The 22,572-nt window shown below is 41.3% G+C and overlaps 1 protein-coding gene across 6 annotated transcripts in view; it reads right to left on the bottom strand.

Moving 5' to 3' along the window:
- MAST4 (microtubule associated serine/threonine kinase family member 4) overlaps positions 1 to 22,572 on the bottom strand; it is a 605,067-nt gene that overhangs the window by 27,122 nt on the left and 555,373 nt on the right. For all 6 annotated transcript variants that reach the window (XM_065905692.1, XM_065905694.1, XM_065905693.1 and 3 more), the window contains 8 exons: positions 16,794 to 17,002; positions 14,923 to 15,061; positions 13,499 to 13,631; positions 12,371 to 12,536; positions 10,425 to 10,526; positions 2,878 to 3,000; positions 2,561 to 2,673; positions 433 to 560 (listed from right to left, as the gene is read on the bottom strand). In XM_065905692.1, coding sequence (XP_065761764.1) covers positions 433 to 560; positions 2,561 to 2,673; positions 2,878 to 3,000; positions 10,425 to 10,526; positions 12,371 to 12,536; positions 13,499 to 13,631; positions 14,923 to 15,061; positions 16,794 to 17,002 — 1,113 coding nt within the window. The remainder of the gene's footprint in view (positions 1 to 432; positions 561 to 2,560; positions 2,674 to 2,877; positions 3,001 to 10,424; positions 10,527 to 12,370; positions 12,537 to 13,498; positions 13,632 to 14,922; positions 15,062 to 16,793; positions 17,003 to 22,572) is intronic.

The raw sequence follows: 22,572 nt of genomic DNA, 5'->3' as shown, positions 1-22,572 counted from the left end.
CAGCAGTAAGAATCCACCTGCCAGTGCAGGGGAAACGGGTCTGATCCCTGGGAAGGTTCGATATGCTGTGGAGCAACCAAGCCCATGTGCACGAGTACTGAGCCCATGCAGAGCCCGCGAGTCGCAACTAGTGAGCCCCCGCACGGCGACCGGAGAGCAGCCCCCTCTCATGGCAACTGGGGAAAGCCGTGCAGCAGCGAAGACCCAGCTCAGTTAAAAACAAGTAAACGAAAAAAATGCAAGAGGATGTAAAGCTGTATTTTTACAAAAAAGGAAAAGAGAAATATACATCCTCAGCCCTCATCTCAGACCTCCTGGGTCAGCACTTTGCTTCCACAGGCCCTCCAGGAGATCCGGATGCACGGTCGCGTTTAAGACCCACTGTCCTAGGGGCTGCTGTTTACGGTGCTTCTCAACAAGCATTTCACATACATCTCAGAATACTCCGAACTCCAGCTTAGCGTTTCCGTGGATGGCAACGTTGTGCATTTAGTTTTGTCCCCAGGGTCTTCCTTTTCTTCTCCTGAATTCTGAGTACCTCGATCCATACTGCTGAAAACCTGCAAGGCAAAGAATCAGTGCTTATTAATATCTTCTGGAAAGGGCTTGTCAGAAGGAAAAAAAAGAAGTCCTGGGAGAACAACCTGAGAGTATGACTAAGGTTTGAATTGGGGCCATGTTATTCAGAAGGTACTTTCCAAAGCTATTTACTTGAGTCCTGAGGTGAGTGGCCAACTGTACAATTTTATTTCCTTTTGGAGTGGGGAACTATGAATTCATCACATTCTCACCATATCTCACTATGGACTTTGTATCTGCAAACAAAATCCATACATGCATTGGGGTTTCTAGGCCTGGGATCACTGCACGCATTAGATTACATTTAACCATGAAGTCAATCAGAAAAAGAAAATCCCAGAGAAAAAGATTTAATGGCCCCTAGTCAGGGGCAGGAAGTAGAAAAATGAATTGGCATTGAGAGGGAAGAGAAGAATACATTACCTGTTTCAAGACCCATAGAGGGGAGATGCAGTGTGTACTTGGTGAGGAGTCAGAGGTATTCGTTTGGCTTATAAATCACATATAGCAACAGGGAGCCTCATATATTGATACTGGGGTTTCTGAAGAGGATAAGAGCGTAAGCAAACTGAGGTCTCTGCTGTACCACGGGCAAGATGGAAGCGAAAACAGAGAGTCCAACCCAGGAATCACTCGCTACACCGAAGCCAGCCACCTGCTGCTCTCATGGGGATGGCCCTTATAGCTCCTATAATCTCCTGGGATTAGGAGGAAGGTAGCAAAAGAACAGGAGACAGCAGAGAGGGAGCAGTGTAGGGGATGGCTTTGATGGGCCAGAGAACAGGTACTGGGAAAGCCTGAACTCTGTCATCAGCTTCTTTCCTGGCTCTGGCCTAGACCTGGGCCTCCCCTCCAGGGAAATCCCTACCTCTCTGTGTCATTCCTATAACCGGGGAGGGCAGTGTCGGCCAATCTGCAGAGCACTCTGGGTAGTCACTTGGGAAAAGCTATGGAACACTTTCAAATCACTCATTGCTATAGAAAAGCTACACAATAATGACGCAAAATGCCATGGCAACAGAAAATACATCTTGAGTGAAAACAGCAAAAGGAAGGTAGGGTGCCCTCTAGGTTTATTTCTATCTTCCCAGGGCCCTGCTCATCTCAGGACTATCAGGTGAGTCTTTGATTGGTTTGTCTTTTAAATCTTCCCACTACCAGTCAAAAAACACCTTTCTCCAACACTGATTTTATCTTCTACTATTTCCAAAATTCTAGCTTGTCTGGCCCGCTGCCCCTTTAATATATGTTACACTTTCTATCACTAATTAAGAGAGTCTCATTTCACAATCAACTGTCTCCAAGCGTCTGGGCTTATATCAAGGACTAAGGTTTCTCCTTTGTGTTGTATCTGTGGGATACTAGGAGAGGGCTCTGCACACAATGAGCTCAAAATTCTTCTTATAAAAGCAATGGGAGGATGCCTCCATAGCCCAGCAAGAGCTAGACCAGGGTCAACATGGAGATCGTATCAGACACTCCCCAAAGAAAAACCGTGAGTGCAAGTCTCTGCCTCCAAGAAAAAGGATATTAGTCTGTGGAGTTGGAAACAGAGAAATATACCACTGCATGACGGTAGGAACCCTGGTTTATCAAAATGATGGGGTCACTCTTTCCTACCCCTAAAAGAGACGCCAAGCTCCGAAACACCAGGTAGTTTCCACAATCTTGTAAAGGTATTTAAGGTACCAACTATCTGACCCATGGGTTTCCCTAGTGGCTCAATGGTAAAGAATCCTCCTGCCAGTGTAAGAGACGTGGGTTCGATCCCCGGGTCGGGAAGATCCCCTGGAGGAGGAAATAGCAACCCACTCCAGTATTCCTGCCTGGGAAATTCCATGGACAGAGGAGCCTGGCGGGCTACGGTTTATGAGGTCACAAAGAGTACCACACAATTTAGCAATTAAGCGACAACAACAAATCTGACCAGGAGGAAATTCTCTAAGAGAGACCCTCTATGTTTATGCCATATTTCACTTACCTTAGAAAACCTATGTGAACATGAGGAAAACTGCCTTATTTCCACATTAAAGTCTTCATCATTCGTGTCATCTTCTTCCTCAGTCTCCATATGATGGTACTTCTCAGACCGAGCTGCAGGGAAAGGTTTGGAAAGCAGTTTCAATTATTCAGAATTTCAGCTTTTAACTTAGCTATTTTAATTATGAGTTTCTCTATCAAGGCAGCCTTATGTTTCAGAACTCATGGGTTTAAGACTGGAAGGTACCTATCAAAAACAGAGCCGATTTTCCACAAAGAAAAGGCCAAATAATGTTTTATGTCAGATATTGCACGTACTATCAAAATAACTTGTGTCGTCTTCAGATTCCAGTTGGGGAATGAATTCTGCCTTCTGTCTCAGCAAACTGTTCCAGTCTAAGCAACGGAAGAATCGATGCTGTTTGACTTCGTAGGCACCACCTTAGGGTAGGGAGTGGAGGGAGAGAATAGGGGGAAAAGTGTTCAGTTATCCTCCCAACAAAGGTAGTTTTAAGAACAGAAAAAAAAAAAGTTCTATTAAGAGAGAATTAAAGAAATCAGGGAAATCTTCTTCATGCTACAAACCAAAGCTCCAAAAATTTTCCCATAATTTATCAACAGGGATCTGATTTTGCTAACAGCAGTTGCTATGGCACAGTTTTTCTTTGTTAGTTTTTCCATGACTTCCTCCATTTTTCAAAGGTTAATGACACGGCCACTTAAAATCCCATTATGCTGAACCCGGTGATGTGGACACACACTGGTCCAAAGCAGACTTGCTGCTTGCAACCCCCCTAAAATTCTAAGAAGGTATAAAACGTGCTCATGGCAGTAATTCCTCTGGAGGTAAGTTTTATTTATTTATTTATTTTGGGGTACCTACCACAATCAATTTCTCTCTCTTTTTTTAAATTATATATACATATATACACATATATATACATATACATATATATATGTAGGCTATGCTGGGTCTTTGCTGTTGCACACAGGCTTTCTCTAGTTGCAGAAAGTGGGGGTTACTCTCGAGTTGTGGCCTGTGACCTCTAGGACATGCAGGTTCAGTCGCTGACCCAGGCATGTGACATATTCCCAGACCAGGAATCAAACCCATGTCCCCTGCATTGGCAGGCAGACTCTTAACCACTGCAACTCCAAACAAGTCCAAAAATTTTATTTTTAATTGGAGGAAAACTGCTTTACAATATTGTGTTGGTTTCTGCCATATAGCAAGATGAATCAACCATAGGTATACGTATGAAGGTAAGATTTTAATAAAGATGATAATATATAAAGGTTATTTTTCAATTTTATTGGATTGTTCATTAATATTGGTAGGAATTAGATTCTATGGCTTACAGATTCTTAAATAAGAAATTGGCAAACTTGTTTGATGGGTTTATAATACATGTGATGAAAAGCAACCACAATTCCTATGTTTTAGGTTTCTTTTTGCCAAGTGAGCCTGATAGGACAATTAAGTGAATCAAACTAATATTTGTAATTCAGTTTATGATTTTACAGAGAGATTTTGAAGGGCAGACCCCATCAAAATATTACATGGTCCCCCATGTAAAGGGGCTTCCCTCGTGGCTCAGCTGGTAAAGAATCCACCTGCAATGTGGGAGACCTGGGTTCGATCTCTGGGTTGGGAAGATCCCCTGGAGAAGGGAAAGGCTACCCATTCTAGTATCCTGGCCTGGAGAATTCCATGGACTGTATAGTATACTTTCTTCCCTGATAGCTCAGTTGGTAAAGAATTCGCCTGCAACGCAGGAGACCCCAGTTCGATTCCTGTGTTGGGAAGATCCTCTGGAGAGGGGATAGGCTATCCACTCCAGTATTCTTGGGCTTCCTTTGTGGTTCAGCTGGTAAAGAATCTGCCTACAGTGTGGGAGACCTGGATTTGATCCTTTGGTTGGGAAAGTCCCCTAGAGAAGAGTAAGGCTACCCACTCCAGTATTCTGGCCTAGAGAATTCCATGGACTGTATAGTCCACGGGGTTGCAAAGAGTCGGACACAACTGAGCGACTTTCACTTTCCCATGTAAAGAGAAGGAACACATGTTACAAAAATCTCACCACAAGAATCACACCCCCATCCTACCACCAACATGCACACTGTTGATGGGAGAGATAAGGAAAATTCAATCTTGAAACAATTTCAGGAAGAGATACTTCTCACAAGACTAGTACCAGGATCTAATCCGTCTCCCAACCAGGAGATATCCCTTGACATGGGTTTCAAATGCCTCTTTAGTGCAGTTGTTACCCATGCTTCTCATCCTGTCCTCGGTGGGGTACAAAAGGAATAGAATGAGAAATGCAAGCCGAATGAAAAATCTTGGGGCAGGGGAGGTATCTGTGAAGTTCAAAGTCATCATTTTGTCCTCACTGGGCCTCCCTTGAGCACAAGGAGCAGGTTGACTAGAGCTCCAAAGCAGCCAAAGGAAACCGATGTTTTGAAAATGATGGAATGAAGAGAAAAATGCCAGGTGAAAAAAATCACCCTCCAAAAGGGAGAATGGGTTCTTTACAAAGTATTTGACTAGAATCTTCATCTAGAATTCAGTAGGCTTTTTCCTTGTTTTTCAGCATGATACTCAAGTCTGATGTTGAGAGCAATAGCATCAGCAGCTGGGATTTGAGGGCCAACTTTGACAAGTATTACACTAGAGACAAGAGGCAACTTGCTTCTTTCAATTAAACCACTGAAAGTAATGCCTCATTGTAGGCATTGTCAACTACATTTTTTGGATGGGTAAAGCAAATAAGCAGTAAACCGTACTGGGTCAAGATCACCCAGTGAGCAAGGGTTGGAGGGGCTGAGCTGAGGTCTATCTAAAAACCACCGGTCCATCCTCAGCACCACAGCATCACATACCATGTAAGGGGAGGCCTGGTTTAGTCTGGATCCTAACCTGCCCTCTCTCTTGCATCAGCTTTCAAATGGATTCACAACTGTGGATATCGGGAAAGGAGCCATACACCCAGCTCCCCAGCATGTCTGCCTAGTCCAGCTCCAGTCCTCTGCATCCTGGTTCTCATCTACCCCAACAAACATCCCCAAACGCAGGCCAGGGACATTTTCTTCCTGTGATCTTTGCTTGGAGACGGTCAAAGGGCTAAAATGTGCATCAATTCAATTCCCTCCCCGTGCCAGTGACACAGGTCCGAAGAGTCAGGCCCGACCTAGTGGCCTACCACGCACTATTCAGCAACGATTATGACTTCAGCTGCCACTCTTGGGGCCTCATGAAATGACTGCTCTGGAATATCCAGGTCACTCAACTTTAGCCAGCAAAGCATAGTCCTCTGGACCCAAAGGCTCAAAAGACACTTGCAGACCCTATCCAGAGTGTTTGCTCCCTGACCCACACCTTGGCACGCGTATTGGTGAGAGCCTTCACTCGCTCTCTATAGAGAATGACAAGTGGGCCCTCCCCAGGGAGCCTAGCCCACTGCCGACACAGGGCCCAGGTCCCACCATTGGCCTCTGTGCCCGACTGAGAGCAGCTGCTTATCACTGAGCCCTGTTTTTCATGCACTTTTGGAGAGGCGGGGAGCAAAAGAATCAAAAGGACATACCAGAGAAAAATTAACCCTGGGCTAACAACCTCAATCCTGGGGCTTCCCGGGTAGCTCAGCTGGTAAAGAATCCACCTGCAATGCAGGAGACCCCAGTTCAATTTCTGAGTCGGGAAGTCGGGAAGTCATCCCTAGAGAGGGGATGGACTACCTACTCCAGTATTCTTGGGCTTCCCTGGTGGCTCAGACAAAGAACCCGCCTGCAATGTGGGAGACCTGAGTTCAATCCCTGGGCTGGGAAGATCCCCTGGAAGAGGACATGGCAACGCACTCCAATATTCTTGCTTGGAAAAATCCCCATGGACAGAGGAGTCTGGCAAGCTACAGTCCATGGGGTCGCAGAGTTCAACAAAACTGAACCACGAAGCACACGGCACAACCTCAAACCTAGAGAGTGTGTTGGAAAGCAGAGATGTTACTCTGCTGACGAAGGTCCGTGTAGTCAAGGCTGTGGTCTTCTCAGTGGTCACGTACAGTTGTGAGAGCTGGACCATAAAGGCGGCAGAGTGCCAAAGAATTGATGTCTTTGAACCATGGTGTTGGAGAAGACTCCTGAAAGTCCCTTGGACAGCAAGGAGATCAAACCAGTCAATCTTAAGGGAGATCATCCCTGAATATTCACTGGAAGGACTGACACTGAAGCTCCAGTATTTTGGTTATCTGATGCGAAAAGATGATTCATTGGAAAAGTCCCTGATGCTGGGAAAGATTGAGGGCAGAAGGAAAAGAGGGCATCAGAGGATGAGATGGCTGGATGGCATCACTGATGCAATGAACATGAACTTGGGCACACTCCAGGAGATGGTGAGGAACAGGGAGGCCTGGCGTACTGCAGTCCATGGGATCACAGAGAGACAGACGTTGACTGGGTGACTGAACAAGAACCTCTTGGAATAATATAGATGGTGGCTTTATGAGCCAAATACAAATCATCAGACACAGGAACTCACACAAATGTCACTCTCACCGTAAGAATTCACCAGAAAGGTAAAGGAAGGGAAAGGGGCCGTTTCTTGCACTCCTGTTATACACCAGATCAGTGTAACCACATACCTCCTCCAACGTGCCTGCACTCAGTCCTGCAATAATCCTGTGAGGTGTGTAACATGCTTATTTCCACAGATTAGGACACTGAGACTCCGGGCAATGAAGAAATGACTGACAACCTCCCAGCTGGCTCATGGGTGGGAGTCAGTCATATCTGAGCAGGTCTCAAGGCCAATGAGCCCAGCTGCACTCAATCTTCTGCAAGTTCAAAAGTCAAGTTCAAGTACGACAAGGTCCCAAATTGCAAGTTAGGGTTTGGCACTAGTGTTCTCCCTTGAGCTTTTCTCTCCTTTCACAGAATTTTCTTAAACATCCATTATGCTCTTCACACTTCTTTTCTCAACCTCTCTAGTCTCTCGGGCAAACGTGCATTCGCACATTTTCGTGCATTATTTTGCCCTCTTAACATGCATCAAATCCAAAACACTGTCATTGGGAGTAGCATGGCAGACTTGCGGGATTCTCAGACTTGCTCTCTGGGCCCTACTGGGACTTATCACATTGGACCTGCCTGTTTGGCAAGCTCTCCTTGACAATGCTAAGAGCTTGGGCAGGGTCTTTTAGTCTTTTGCAAGCTTCTGCTAGAAGACTTGTTTCTCAAACTGTCAAACCCTGAAAAGACTGAAACCAGCAGTCAAGGAGAAAATGTGCAAAGAAAACTTGCAGCGTATAATGTACAGACGTGGATGTTCTGACCACCATCCATAGCCCTGTCTTGCTAAGTACAGGCCAATCAAGAGCCCACACGTTCCTAGGAGAGGGAAATGGGCAGAGTAAATAGGAAAACTCTCCAAAGTGATGTGCGAACACTGAAGAGAACTCTTTAGCAGAAGTGTTGATATGATTCCAATACATTTTTAGCTCTACCTTAGAACAATACTTCCCTGGACAGTTGATTAGACTATACAAGCAGGTATTTGTATTGTTGCAGGACACTCTTAAAATGCCTCTGCTTCTCATATTTGACTCCAGTGAGTAAAACCACCTCTCAAATTTCTGCACCACACAGAGCCCTTACTCCCATTCTTGGACAGCTATGCTTATCTCTTGAACCATAAAGCAAATCCGACTGTAGATCACAGACAGAGGGAAATAACCAGTTTGCTAGTCACTTCAGACAAAATGAAATCCAAATAGGGTGGCAAGAAAGATAAAGAATTCTGTTCAAAGAGTTCAACCAGCTCAAAGGTGGGAGCACCATCACCATTCCTAAATCTCATCTGCCAAAGGGGAAAGCATGGGATTATACATGCAGAAAAATAAAAACTGACAACACCAGCAACAGGGTCACATCTGGTCCCAATAGACAGGTTGGCGATCTTCTATCCTCACAGTAATCCTGGGATGTAGACCTTCTATCAGCTCCATTTTACAGATGAGGCACAGAAAGGGAAACAACCTGCTCATGATCAGAGTTCGGATTTAAACCCAGGCAACCTGACTCCTGAGTTTATGCCTTTAGCTTCCGTTATATCACCTTTCCTAGTGAAAGGCCCACCTATCCATGGAAGAAAGCAAAGAGCACATGGCACTCTAGCATAAAGGCTTCCCAGGTGGCACCGGTGGTAAAGAATCGGCCTGCCAGTGCAGGAGATGGAAGAGACACAGTTTGATTCCTGGGTCGGGAAGGTCCGCTGGAGAAAGGCATGGCAACCCACTCCAGTCTTCTTGCCTGGAGAATCCCATGGACAGGGGAGCCTGGCAGGCTACAGCCCATATGGTCACAAAGTCAGACACGACTGAAGTGACTTAGTGTGCAGGCAGGCACTCTAGTACAAAACTCAACTCCAATTAGTTTTCCTAACTGAGTTCTGATTTTAAAACCTCTTGGGAATTCCCTGGTGGTACAGTGGTTAGGACACTGGCTTTCACTGGCATTGACCTGGGTTCAATCCCTGGTGGGGAAACTGAGATCCCACAAGCCTCATAGTGTGACCCCCCCAAAAAAAAAAACCATGAAAGCTTCTTGGATTCTCTAGGGCAGGGTCTTCAAGGTTTTTCTGCCAAGCGCCAGACAGTAAATGTTTTGGGCCTTCTGGGCCATGAGTTGGTCATGACTACTCAACTCGGCCAAGCAGCATGAAGACAGCCATAGATAATATGCAAGTGACCAGCACTGCTGTGATTCAGGAAAACTTTATTACAAAATAAAGATCGGATCCAAGGGTTTTAATGCATCATCAGAAACTCTGGGTAGCACAGCATTCCATACTTAAGCAAGAAAAAGAGCTCTCCAACTGAGGAAGCTCTGAGCAAAAGTGGAGAACAATATAAGATATTGTTTATTTGGAGTTTTTGCAAATGATTTCTGTCTAGAAAAAAACTGGGTGAGAGAATGATCTCATCAGCATTTTCTTATCTTTCTAAAATGGGGTAGGATGAAACAGCTCAGAATAAACAACCCAGCAAGGCAACAATTGTCATGGATGAAAATTTTTTGATCAATACAGTGTGTATGTGCGATGTGTGCTGTATGTGTGTGTGCATGCATGCACATTGTGTGTATTTAATATTTAGTCTCATCTCGGTAAATTCACATACTGGAGTTGGCTAGGACTGTACTGCCATCTCTAAGTCTGTCTATTAAGAATATAAGGAAGAAAAGGAAAAGGAGTTTGGAGAAACAAAAAAGTGGTAGAACAGTCACAAAAAATAATCAGCAAGAAATAAATCTACTATCTCCTTTATCTTGAAAGTTAATGTTTTTTAATCCTCTTTCTTGGGCCACGGTACTGATCACCGTGATAGAATAGTATGGTTCAACCCAAGGCACTTGTTTCTAGTAATTAGTTCAAGCACTGATAATCTGTTTCAAAACTTGTAGATAGCAACTGCTGGATCAAATCCTTTTAGGGAAAAAAAACCTCTCCATATTCCTAATCTTCTGTTTCAAATTCTTAAGATTCATGCTTTTCAAAACAGAAGAGTTACATGTGCCCTTTGCCCTTGAAGTTTTCTTCCAGAGAAATTTTATTGACTGAAACAAAGTAAGAAAAATTTCTGCTTTCCAAAAAAGAACAACAACAAAACAACAGTCACCAACCCTCATAGTGTACATACTGCTCTGAATCAGAAAAAAAATTTAAATATTGTTTACTGTATTATAGTCATATTCTGAGTCAAACAACAGATGTTTCCCATGCAAAAAACAAAACAAAAATACAAACCTGAGTGCTTCACACTGACATTATTTCCTGCATATTAGGAAAATTAAAACACATGTGCTCTAACCTGTTCCCAGTCTCTCCAGGGGGTTCTGCCTGAGGAGCAAGGTAATCAGATCCTGGGCATCAGGAGGTGGTGCCTCATCCTTTTCAGGCCAGTTGATCTCATCTAGAAGGAAGAAAAATAGGTGATAGATTGCATTGCTCAAATGGTGGTCCACATCCCAACAGTATGGATAGCATCCAGGAGTCAGAAATGCAGAACTTCAAGTTCCATTCCCAGCTTAATCGGAATCCACAGCTGATTCCTTCAGTTGATTCCTAGGATCAGTCAAGTCTGAGAAGCACTCTTGCACAAGATATGTATAGTACTGCTTTCAACAAGCCAGCATAAGAACAATTTCAAATGAGTATCTCTCATTTACCTTTTTGATTCATTTTTCTTTGGTAGAACTGACACTGCAAATTAGTTCTCTTGATATTAAGAGGGTTCAATATAGTGGTAACTCTAAACTCCTGTGTTTAAGGCAATCACCCACCCAGAGATCATGGGGAGTCAGATTTTCTCTTCTACTATCATACTTAACTGAGAATCTGGCCACAGCTCTAGAGTTCTTTTGCTTTGAGGAGTAAAAAATAATTTTGTGAAAATAACTATTTCCAGAGACAAAGGAAAGGTTAAAATGCTAAGACTAAAGAAGAAGAAGAAAAGAACCCAAAGAAATCATAGTAATGGAAGTATTTAAAATCTGCCATAAATATTAAAATAGGTTCCACATTCTCAAGGAGTTGGCCTGAAGATAGGTGTGCATGCTTGTGTGTATGGAAATGCAATAAAAACATGAGTTATTTCTGTGTGTGCCTGCCTCTAGCTTCCTCCGCTGCAGTTTAAATCTGATTTGGAAAATAAAACATGAATATGCAGCTGAGCCGCAAGGCACTGAGGAAGCAAAGCCAGCATTGGCTGCTTGTGTTAATTAAACAGTTGATTCCTCTTGCCGCTCAGGCCTTGGTATATCAGCAGACAGTCTAGTTATAAATCCATAAAGAGCTCAGATATTGTATAAAAGGGTTATACACTGCAGGCAACTCGCAAATCTACTTTGTTTAAGTTTACAAAGATGCCTGGCTTTCAAAGTCAGTGACAGAAAATAATGCTGTGATTAAAAGGTTCCTTATACCAAAAGGAATTATCCCCCTATTTCCACCGTTAGGCCTTCTAAGTATAGTCCAGAAGGGACCAGAGGTGGGTGAAGATGTGAGTGATGACTAACAAACTTTGAGTAAGAGAGGCCTTTCTGATCTCTGCTTCAGGAAAATTTATAAAAACAGCAGGTAAGGTAGTAACAGGCCTATTTAATTATCATTTAGTTTTGCCACAAGCCACATAACAATAGTTAGGGTCAGCTTGCAGGTTAAGATCTAAAGGTTATTGAATTTAAATGAAAGATGAACAGCTGTTAAGAAATAACATTACACCATAACAACTACCAATGAAATCATTAACAATCTGTGGATTAAATTTGCTTCCTCCCCATTCTCATTATTTATTATTTGGTAGACATTTGTTTTAGGGTTTATTACATTTTTGCTAATTTCTTCACTGTGCCAATAGCCATTTTCCCCATTTATGCAAATGTTACCCACATTAACCTTTTCTTCCCTGGTGCAACTCTCCTATTATGGAAAGGAAGACTGGACAGCAGTGAAATCATTTGCAAATCCCACACCAATTTCTTTTGCAGATAAAGCACACCATAAAAATCAGTTACATCGCTAGTACATTTCTAAATTCCACGTTAACAAACCTTCAGATCAATTTCCAACACAAATGGCTCCATCGAGATTGTGAAAGTCAGTTTCATGCTTTGATGAGTGAGTTCTTTTAATTTGTTGGCTAAACCATTTGATAAAGGTTAACATTTTAGTAATAAAAACAGTAATACTCCCCAGAATTACATTAAAAAGCTGCTTCCCAACGGTAGCCTAGAGATAACTCCTGACAATATTTACCACTGATGACTTGTCCAAATAGCTCTTCTGGAGTGTCCCCAAAGAACGGCACGCATCCAACCAGAAATTCATAGAGGATAATCCCCATGGCCCACCAGTCCACTGGCTTCCCGTAGCCCTGCCTCAGAATCACTTCTGGTGCAATGTATTCAGGTGTGCCACAGACCTAAAAGATAATTGCAATATTAGAATAATTGTAATATTAGACACAAATTAAAATGTGCAAGATGGCTCAATATCAATTATTTTGCCTAGAATGCACCTGCTCAACCACATGGACAAAGAACTTAAGACCAGAGATCTAAATCATTGTCTATCATACCAAAGGCAATGAATTACTTAAATACCAAAAAAAAAGCAAAGCTTAAAATGCTGCTTTAACAGAAAACTGTGTGTAATATCTAATTTCAAATTTGAGTACCTTTATTTACTTTGCAAAAACATTTGTAATCCCTGAAATTTAAAATAATACTGTATTTTTTTCATCTGTCACTCTCAGAGAGTTTTAGTATTTATATGACTGAAATACATTCACATCCTGGTTACTTCATAAAAGCCTGATGGTTGAGACATGTTCACCTTAAGTAACTGTACAATGAACAGATTGTGGGCACATGGTAATGAGGCGTGCTTAAAGAGAAATGGTCCATGGCTTGGAGTTTAGCACCCGTGATTGTACGACGCATCATGAGTTTCATGAGGACTCTACTGAGACTCCAAAATTCCTTACAAAAACAGTTTTCCATTTGTCTCTCTCACACTCTCACTTGTGAGCAATTAGATCATTCATCTTACTAATAGACCATAATGCTGGGGGAGGGATGTGGAGGGACCTATAGTTCAAAGAGGTCCTGGGAGAAAAATGGGAGCAATTTGCACTTTATTAAATGTAAGGCTTATCAAGACATCTAAAGCCCCAGCGCTAATATGAAGGCAGCCTAGGCAAGTTTTGGTTCTGAATCTCATTGGCAATGCTGTACTTTGTATCAGAAATGATAACCCACTCCAGTATTCCTGCCTGGAGAATCCCATGGACAGAGAAGCCTGGTGGGCTCCGGTCCACGGGGTCGCAAAGAGACCCGACCACGAGACTAACACTTACTAGAACTGAGCAACATGCAACATTACCTGCTTGTCCAGGAACTCTCGGGCATCCTTCTCAATATGACCCTCATAAAGATTGGTAGTCATGCTCATGAGTCCCACCTTGGATAATCCAAAATCTGTCAGCTTTATGTGCCCCATGGAGGTGACCAACAAACTGTGAAGCAGAAGGACATAAATGACAATACTCCTTTGAAGCTCATTTTTTTTGTTTTTACCTTTTTCCCTTCCACTGACAGTTTTTAAGACTATGTAGTATATAGGTATCAATCTTATTATAAAATCCAGCCTGCAAAGAGATGAAGTCACAGAAAGATGTTAAATATATTAATATGTATCTGGCAGCTGAGTGTAATCCACAACGGAGCGCTAGAGATCGGGACCCGCTTGTCTTCCCTGGAGCATCTACATACAGGATCACTTACAACTTGCAACTCAGAAAAATTCAAGTATGGAACTCTGACATCTTTGCATTTTCAGAATAAAAAAATAACTGAGAAAGGGCTACTGATAATCCTGTGTTACACATCAACAACTAAGATAAGCTACCAATCTGTGATTCAAGTAAGATAAAGAACTTGGAAGAAAAACGTAGTGTTGTTTCAGATTTTAACTTCTGACTCAAACTTAAGTTTCTATTCACTAAAGACAAGACCTACATCTCTTATACATGCAAAGAATGCACATTTGAAAGCTTTATGAATTTAGAGTTTAAATTTGTTTTCATTTTAAGTGGCATAGGAAATTTTAATAATTTAAAAAATTAAAGGAGGAATCTAAAAAATAAAGCTATCAGAAGGATATATGTTGAAATTCTATAGTTGTGTTTGGTAATTTTGTGAAAAAAATTTTTTTTTGTACTTCCCAAATCTTCTGGAATGAGCATGAGTTAATTTTATCATAAAGTTTTCAGCACACTGAAAAAATACTTCTAGAGGCATCTCAAATTAGTGGAGAAAGCATGAAACATTTAATAAATGGTACCTAGACTTTGGTGGGAAAACAGTGTATCTGTATCTCAAATCAGACACCAAAATGAGCTCCATATAGATTAAAAATTAAATAATAAATTATGAATAAAATAGAATGGATTCTACAAGAATATCATCTTGGAGGAGAAAAGAATTATCTAAATATGATTCTAAATGCAGAAACTACCCAGAAAACAACTGAAGGCATTCTATGTACCTATTATTTACATAATAAAAACTTAAAAAAAATAAATTAACCCTGGTTTTATACTCTTTTGTTTGTTTCTTATAAGCTATCATTATAAACATCATAACCTTTAAAAAGATGATACAAAAATTATAAATGCTGCTAAAAATAACTTTGGGGAACATTATGGGAGAATTTTTAAATGTGCAAGGCAGCATTAAAAGAAAGCATTTTTTAAAGACAAAAATTTGTATTATATGAAAAATAGACATATTGCATCAGTAACATACTTGTCTGGTTTCAAATCCCTATGTACAATTCCATAATTATGTAGATATTCCAAGGCCAGGACCGTCTCAGCAAAGTACATCCTGGCCATGTCAACAGGGAGAGGACCCATGTTCTTCATTAAGGTAGCACAGTCACCTCCTATAAAACAGAACAAAAAGACTTAGCAAGTCCTGTACCAGCTGGGATTAAAGACCACCAGTTTAGACTGCAGAATTTCAGAACAGAATGGCCTCTAACCACAAAGTCCATCATGCTCATAAGTGGAGACTGGTAGGTAATCATGTTTCTACTTAAGATGTGCTGTGAAGAAAATACAGACGTCTATTTAAGAAGCATTGCTCATGAGGGAGCAGATTTGACCTGAAGTGAAACAAAAAGTTGAAGAACTAATGACGTGTTTTAGGAACAGTGTGACCATTTAAAATATAATAAAACCCATGGCTGATTCATGTCAATGTATGGCAAAAACCACTACCATATTGTAAAGTAATTAGCCTCCAATTAAAATAAATAAATTAATTAAAAAATATATAATAAACCATTTTGAAACATGGATTCTGGAATCAGGCTGCCTGAGTTCAAATTCCAGCTTTGATTCTTACAGGTGGGGTCATCTTAGGTAAACTGGTCTTGGTCCCTTTGTTATGTCAGGATATGAATAACGTCATCCCTTTTATTGTGAGGATTAAATGAAGTAATCTATCTAAACAATTTAGGATGCTGTCAACACATATTAAACATGTGGAAAATATTAATGATTGTTGTTAAAATAACCACAGCAAAAGTTAATAAAGTATTGGTGTGGTGAAAAGAACATTGGGTGGAAATCATGCAAGTTATGTTTTTGTCTTGTATCTACCACTAAATATCTAGTGAAACGTGGGTTTCAGTTCCTTCACCTGCAAAATGAAAATGCTATTTAATGTTCCTTCAAATTGTAAAGTTTTGGGATTCTGTTCAAATAATTACAAGGGCTTAAAGCAGATGCTTTGAAAAAACTGTTTTGCTTACCTATTCATTTTATAGTTTTATTTATGTTAATAAGGCATGGCTACTGAAACACTCAAACATTTCATGTAAAATTGATGGAAATAACATTACTTGGAGCATTTAAAAGACAGACCATGAACTTTCAAAAAAAAAACCAAGCTTTTTAAAATTAAACTGTAGTTGATTTACAATGTTAGTTTCAGGTATACAGCTTCTGATTCTTTCCATTGATAGGTTATTAAAAGATACCGAATACAGTTCCATGTGCTATACACTAAATCCTTGTTATCTATTTTAAATATAGTGGTGTATATCTGCTAACCCCATAGTCCTAATTTATTCCCCCTCCCCTTTCCCCTTTGAAAGCCAGAAATTTGTTTTCTATGTCTGTGAGTATATTTTGCTTTTGTAAATAAGTTGATTTGTACTTTTTATTAGAAGCTAGATTTTCTTGAATGTGTCTTCCTTCTAACTCACTTTTAATTTAATACCGTAGACTGAAAAGGACGTATTTTTAAAGCATTCCTTAAGGGGATCCACTGTAATGAATGATTTTATGATACAGGATAAAAATAAGTAGGAAAAATCCCATCACCTATATTCTAACTTTAATGACCAATTGAGAGGAGGTACTCAGGATGAAAGGTTATTTAAAAAGGAAAACAACCTTTTTTTTCAAGCAGCACTAATTTTCCCTTTGTTATAAGAGAGCTGGCGCTTTACAGGCAATTATCAGAAGATAATGACTGGGATTACTGCCATCTCATTGCCCAGCCTCGGTTCCTCTGCGGATGCAACCACCGTGAAGCACGGGTCAGTCACACACAGACAGCGGCCTTGGGTATCAGGGCCATGTCCTCTGCGTCAGAGTCTGACTCACCTTCCACGTATTCCATGACCATGCACAAATGGCGCCTGGTCTCAAAGGAGCAATACATGCTGACCACAAAAGGGTTTTCTGCAAAAGTCAGGATATCCCGTTCCACAAAGGCCTGCTGGATCTGGTTCCGGAGGATGAGGTTCTGTTTATTAATCTTCTTCATGGCAAACCTCTGCCGGGATTCCTTATGCCGAACGAAATAGACTGCCCTGGAAAGGAGCACGAGGAGTTGGGGTTCAAAGGAAGAGGGGATGTTTCTGGGTACAGTAAGCCAGGGAGGTGGATGTGATCACCCACTTTTTTTTTTTTTTTAAAGTTCACATGACAGCTGGGATTCAGCCCACATAAACAAACTATGCTGGCTACTATCAACATTCAATTTCAGGTCAAAGTCCTTTGGCAAGGTTGATTTTTTTTTTTTATCCTTTCAATAAAGGTTACAGGTCACACATAAGACATCAAATTCATTTCAACTGCTGAAGGATATGGACAGTCTCCAGAGTGAGCTATTTTCCAATAGCTGGCTGTTGTTTTCAGTTTTTTCATAAAGAGAACAAAATCCAATATATAAGTTAGAACAGGAAAACAATGAAAAAAGTACAAACATATTCTGAGCTAAAGCCTTTCTAGCATTAGATATCTATTAGGCATTTTTTCACAACTGACTAAAGCAATAATTTTCTATATGATACACATGAGATCTACAAAAAGAGACCATAGATTATAGTTTCTTAAAGCAGCTGACTTCCAACTTGAGAATAATTTACTTCCCATTAACTTTCAAAGGGCTTCTCAGGTGGCGCTAGTGGTAAAGAACCCGCCTGCCAATGCAGGAGACAGAAGAGATGCTGGTTCTATCTCTGAGCTGGGAAGATCCCTTGGAGGAGGGCATGGCAACCCACTCCAGTATTCTTGCCTGGAGAATCCCATGGATAGAGGAGCCTGGCGGACTATAGTCCATAGGGTTGCAGAGAATTGGACACGACTGAAGTAACTTAGCATGCACACATAAACTTTCTAGATAAATATGAAGTATGTCTAGATAAATATGAAGGTCATGGGGGGCTGCCCACCCTGCTACAAAGAGAAGCATATTTCTTCACTACAGACCTCGGCATGAGTTACACCTATGCCTGTTTCAACAGGAAATGCATTTCTCAACTGAAAAGGGGTCCAGAGTATACGACATTTCTGGTGCATCTGACCCACAGGCGAGGTGCCCAGCAACTTTATCCTAAAATGAGCAGGTTGCGTGGAATTTCTGCCAGAAGCCTCACCCAAATACTCTACAGAACAAGTTCTGTCTGGGAAAAGACAATGGACTCCTTGGAGCTTCAAATGCTGTACAGAAAAGAAGTAATCAGGAGGAAGATCTTCCAAAACCCGCCTGGAAATGATGAGCAACAAGGAAAATGTCTTGGACAGGCTCCTTTTCTCCTAAGTTACTCGTCACTTATCTCATTATTGAGGGAGAACAGGTCTGAACTCAGGTGAGGCAATATGCAAATACTTAATAATTTATCTAAAGAGCAATCATCATCAGAAGTGTGTAATAGGTTATATGAGGCTGTTCTGAAACAAACGCAATGATAGACTAAGGAATAATTTACATAAAGAGCTACCAGTCACAGTAAACTCTACCCAGTAGGGTGCTTCCTAAACAAAGGGTTATCTGAGATTCATTTCCCACTAGTGATTTTCACTGTCTCTGAAAAAATGAACACAAAGGGGACTAGGACACCCTATATGCCTGCTGAACCAAAATGTCAGAGTGATCCACTGATGTAAATCTTAAGTATATTCAATCTCAGTTTAATCAATGTTCACATCTTTCTCTTAAGTGCTCGACTAGGAATTCATCTTTCTATCAAATGTGTACCTCTTTATCTTTGTCTTCTCATTATATCCACATTTTCCCTTGACTCACAAAATCACACAAGCTGTCTGAACCACACTCCACACAGCCAACTGGAGGAATAACCTGGTGTTCCTACGTCCACTTTACAATAAGCTGGCGTGGGGGCTGGCCAGCTGGGTGCCCACCACTTTCCATGTGGGCTTGCTGTCCTCTTCAGGATGCCCAGGCACTTGGGCTTCCACCAGCTGGGTTTATTTCTACACCTGTGCTCCTCACTAGGATTGATACCATAACTGACTAATTTAAACAAATATTTAAACTGATGAAAAGTGAGTGTTAAAAGAGAAAACATCCTTGTTTATAAGAAAAGTGAATAGAATACTTGGGAAAGTACTGATAAATGTGAGTTACTAATTAAAATTCCTATCGATTCAGTAAAGTGAAAAGATTCTAAATGTTAAGAAAATAATAAAAATCTAGACACAGATTGATTTCAATTTTTGCTTCACCTATAAAGAAGCTAAAAATGGGAAACAAACAACATAGTATAGTCAGCCCTATGTGTCCCTGTCTTCTGTATATCCTTAGATTCAATTCAACCGGCTGAGGACTGAAAACATGAAAAAAAATCCCAGGAACTAGATAAAGCAAGACTTGAATTTGCCACACTGACAACTACTTACAAAGCATTTACCTTGTATCGGGCTTCCCTGGTAGCTCAGCTGGTAAAGAATCTGCCTGCAATGGGGGAGACTTGGGTTGGGATCCCTGGGTTGGGAAGATCCCCTGGAGAAGGGAATGGCTACCCACGCCAACATTCTGGCCTGGAGAATTCCATGGACTGTTGCATACGGTTGCAAAAAGACACAACTGAGCGACTGTCACTACACTGTATTAGGTATTATAAGCAGTCTACAGATGATTTAAACTATACGAGAGGATGCCATTTTATGTAACAGACTTGAGCATTTGTGGATTTTAGTATCCAAGGGAAGTAATACCAAAGGATGACTATGTAACTATGGTTTATATTAGCTGTCTTATAAAGATCTTACATCAAAAGGCTGGTCAATTTACATATATTTAAGTTAAATTAAAATGTTTAAAGTACATATCATTTTTTGGCGATTTCCTGCTTTGACTAACTTTTTCATTAACCAGCTTAACTCATTCTTTCTGAATCAAACACTTTGACGATTTCCCTCCTTTTTCCAATTACTAATTCGATAGAGCAGAACAAAAGATTCAAAAACACTTGAGCTTCTCCTAATCAGAAGCTGACAGTAGAACAGACATACTCAAAGGGAGCACAGAAAAGAACTTGGCCTCAGCTTAGATATGAGACAAGCATTGGCAGATATTGTCATGAAGAGGGATTTCTGAAATACAAAATCTGCTTTTTAAAATAAGTCTCAGAACTGAAAATGTTAAAAAGTCAGTATCCTTATATAAGCACCTGCCTATTCTTGAGAGTCAACTGGAGCACAGTTCAGTTACTATCTCTTCTTTCAGTGTTTAATATTAAGTAGGTTTAGTGCTAGGATTTCCAGACATATGATATTGAGAATTTCACTTTTAGACTATCAGTAGGTTGCCATTTCCCCCCCTGTTATATCTTTCTTTTCTTTTTTGGCCATGCCACAAGGCATGTGGGATCTTAGTTCCCTGACCAGGGACTGAACTCATACCCCCCTGTTGTGGAAGCACAGACCTCTAACCACTGGACTGCCAGGGAATTCCCTAGGGTGCCACTTTGATTTTTCAACCACGCACCACCATTTCTTACATAAATAACTGCAAAAAAATTCAATATGTGTGAGGACAACAGGAAGTGAAGGAAAAAAGAATAGGATTGCACATGACTTCATGAAAGAACAAAAGAGAAAGAAGCCCCAGGCTCAATTTGACCAGCACTTACACTAGGTACAGTGTTAATAAAGGCCTTCAATCTTTATCCTCAGATTTTCGGTTCATAAAATTTGATTTGACTTTCTGCTTCCCCTTGCTATTTTATTTAAAACAATCAGGTAATCCTTAGGAATTAACTGAAATTCATTTCAGTTGAAATTAATCCTATAGGTAGCTTGAGATACCATTTCCTCAGGACAAACATATCTTGTTCAAGTTGCAAAAGTCAACTTAGACTTAATTAGAATCCCCTGCAGCTGGGTTTGTTTTGTTTATGTTCTGTTTTAACATTTTGGTACTGCTTTGGGAATATTATTTCTAATACTGAAATTTGTTCATTTAGTAATAGGTGTTCTCTCACATACTCCTTTCCTCCCTTCCTATAAGTCAGTGTTCAAAATCTACTCAAGTCAGCAGAGAGAGAGGAGAGAGAGAGAGAGGGAGAGAGAGGGAGAGGCTGAAAAAGAGAGAAATAGAGACAAACAGCAGTGGGACAGACAGACATCTAACACTGCGAGGCAGAGCTGCAAACCGCCCAAGTCTAGTTATAAAACTAGGTTGAACTGATTTGGCTCCCATTTCTCTGCTTTCTGTCCCCAAGGGTTGCTTTCTTTGAAAAGGCTTCTGTGTCTCTTTTCCTATATTGACCCCTCTGTGAAACAGGAAGACTCAACGATGGGAGGTGATGCGTCGGGAGGGGCAACCCGCTGAGCCAAGCATCACTCCACTCAAGCAGAACTGAGGTGGGGGCGGGGAGAAGCAGAATGGGAAGCAGGCAGGATCTAGAGCAGAATGAATCAGTCCTATGGGGAGGGTGAATGTCTCATGCATATACAATTACGCATGGATCTGAGAGCCTGATACACGAATCCCCGTGGGCAGAGCCTCACGTGGGAAGGAGAGCGCATGTGTTGTCGAGATGCTGAGAGGAAAGGCTATCAAGAGGGGGCATCTGTCAGCTTGCACACCTGGTCTCTCAGGTAAATGACTCTGTCCTTTGAGGGTGAAAAAAAGAAAGGGCAGTTAGAAAGGAATGTGAAGTGGAGAAGAGCTGTGCCTCTCAGATCCGGTTTACTTACTTTAAAAAATTTTAGATTAGTTTTATTCTTTCACTTTGAAAACATTCAAAATTGTTATCTAAAAATCTAGGTGGAGGGAAGTTCCCGGCCGTCCAGTGATTAGGACTCCATGCTCTTACTGCCAAGGGCCCGGGTTTGATTCCTGGTCAAGGAACCAGGCTCTCACAAGCCTCATGGCCAAAAATATTAAAAAATAAATAAATAAAAACAAAATCTAGGTGGAGGTACTCAATGGAAGAAGGATTTCTATACCCCAATTGAGATGACTAAAAGTTATAAACAAAATATAAAGGGAGACAAGAACTCTGCTTACAGTCAGCGTATGTGTGACCAGGCCTGGAAGCCTCTTTCCCCACATCAGCACCTCAAAGGGTCTTGTGAGGAGATGACATATATAAAGAGACTAGTCCAGCGCCTGGCACACAGTAGGAGTTCACTTCCTACAAAGTGCTAAGTTTGGCTTGAAGGAAGTTTCAGCTTCCAGGCAGGGATCTGAAACCTACTAACCAGAGAAGGAAATTCAGTGCTTATCAAGTTGGTAAAACGGCTTCATGCCATGCAAAAGTGAAAGTGTTAGTCACTCAGTCTTGTCTGACTCTTTCCGACCCCATGGGCCATAGCCCGCCAGGCTCCTCTGTCCATCGGATTCTCCAGGCAGAAATACTGGAATGGGTAGCCACTCTCTTCTACAGGGGATCTTCCTGACCTAGGGATAGAACCCGGGGTCTCCTGCATTGCAGGCAGATTCTTTACCATCTGAGCCACCAGGGAAGCCCCTTCACGCCATGAACTGTCACTAAGCAGGGATGCTGAGAAAATCCTGACCTGTTACAGCTCTTTCTAAGAAAAGGGTTAGTTTCCAGCATAACCAGTTTTTGAAAAGTCAAAGAACAGGTCACTGATGTGAGTAGGGGATTCAGCTACAGGGATGCCC

Source organism: Muntiacus reevesi, chromosome 14, assembly GCF_963930625.1.
Source record: "Muntiacus reevesi chromosome 14, mMunRee1.1, whole genome shotgun sequence".
Classification (NCBI taxonomy): Eukaryota; Metazoa; Chordata; class Mammalia; order Artiodactyla; family Cervidae; genus Muntiacus; species Muntiacus reevesi.
Note: the sequence above shows the minus strand (reverse complement) of the source record. Positions and strands in the feature narration are given on the sequence as shown.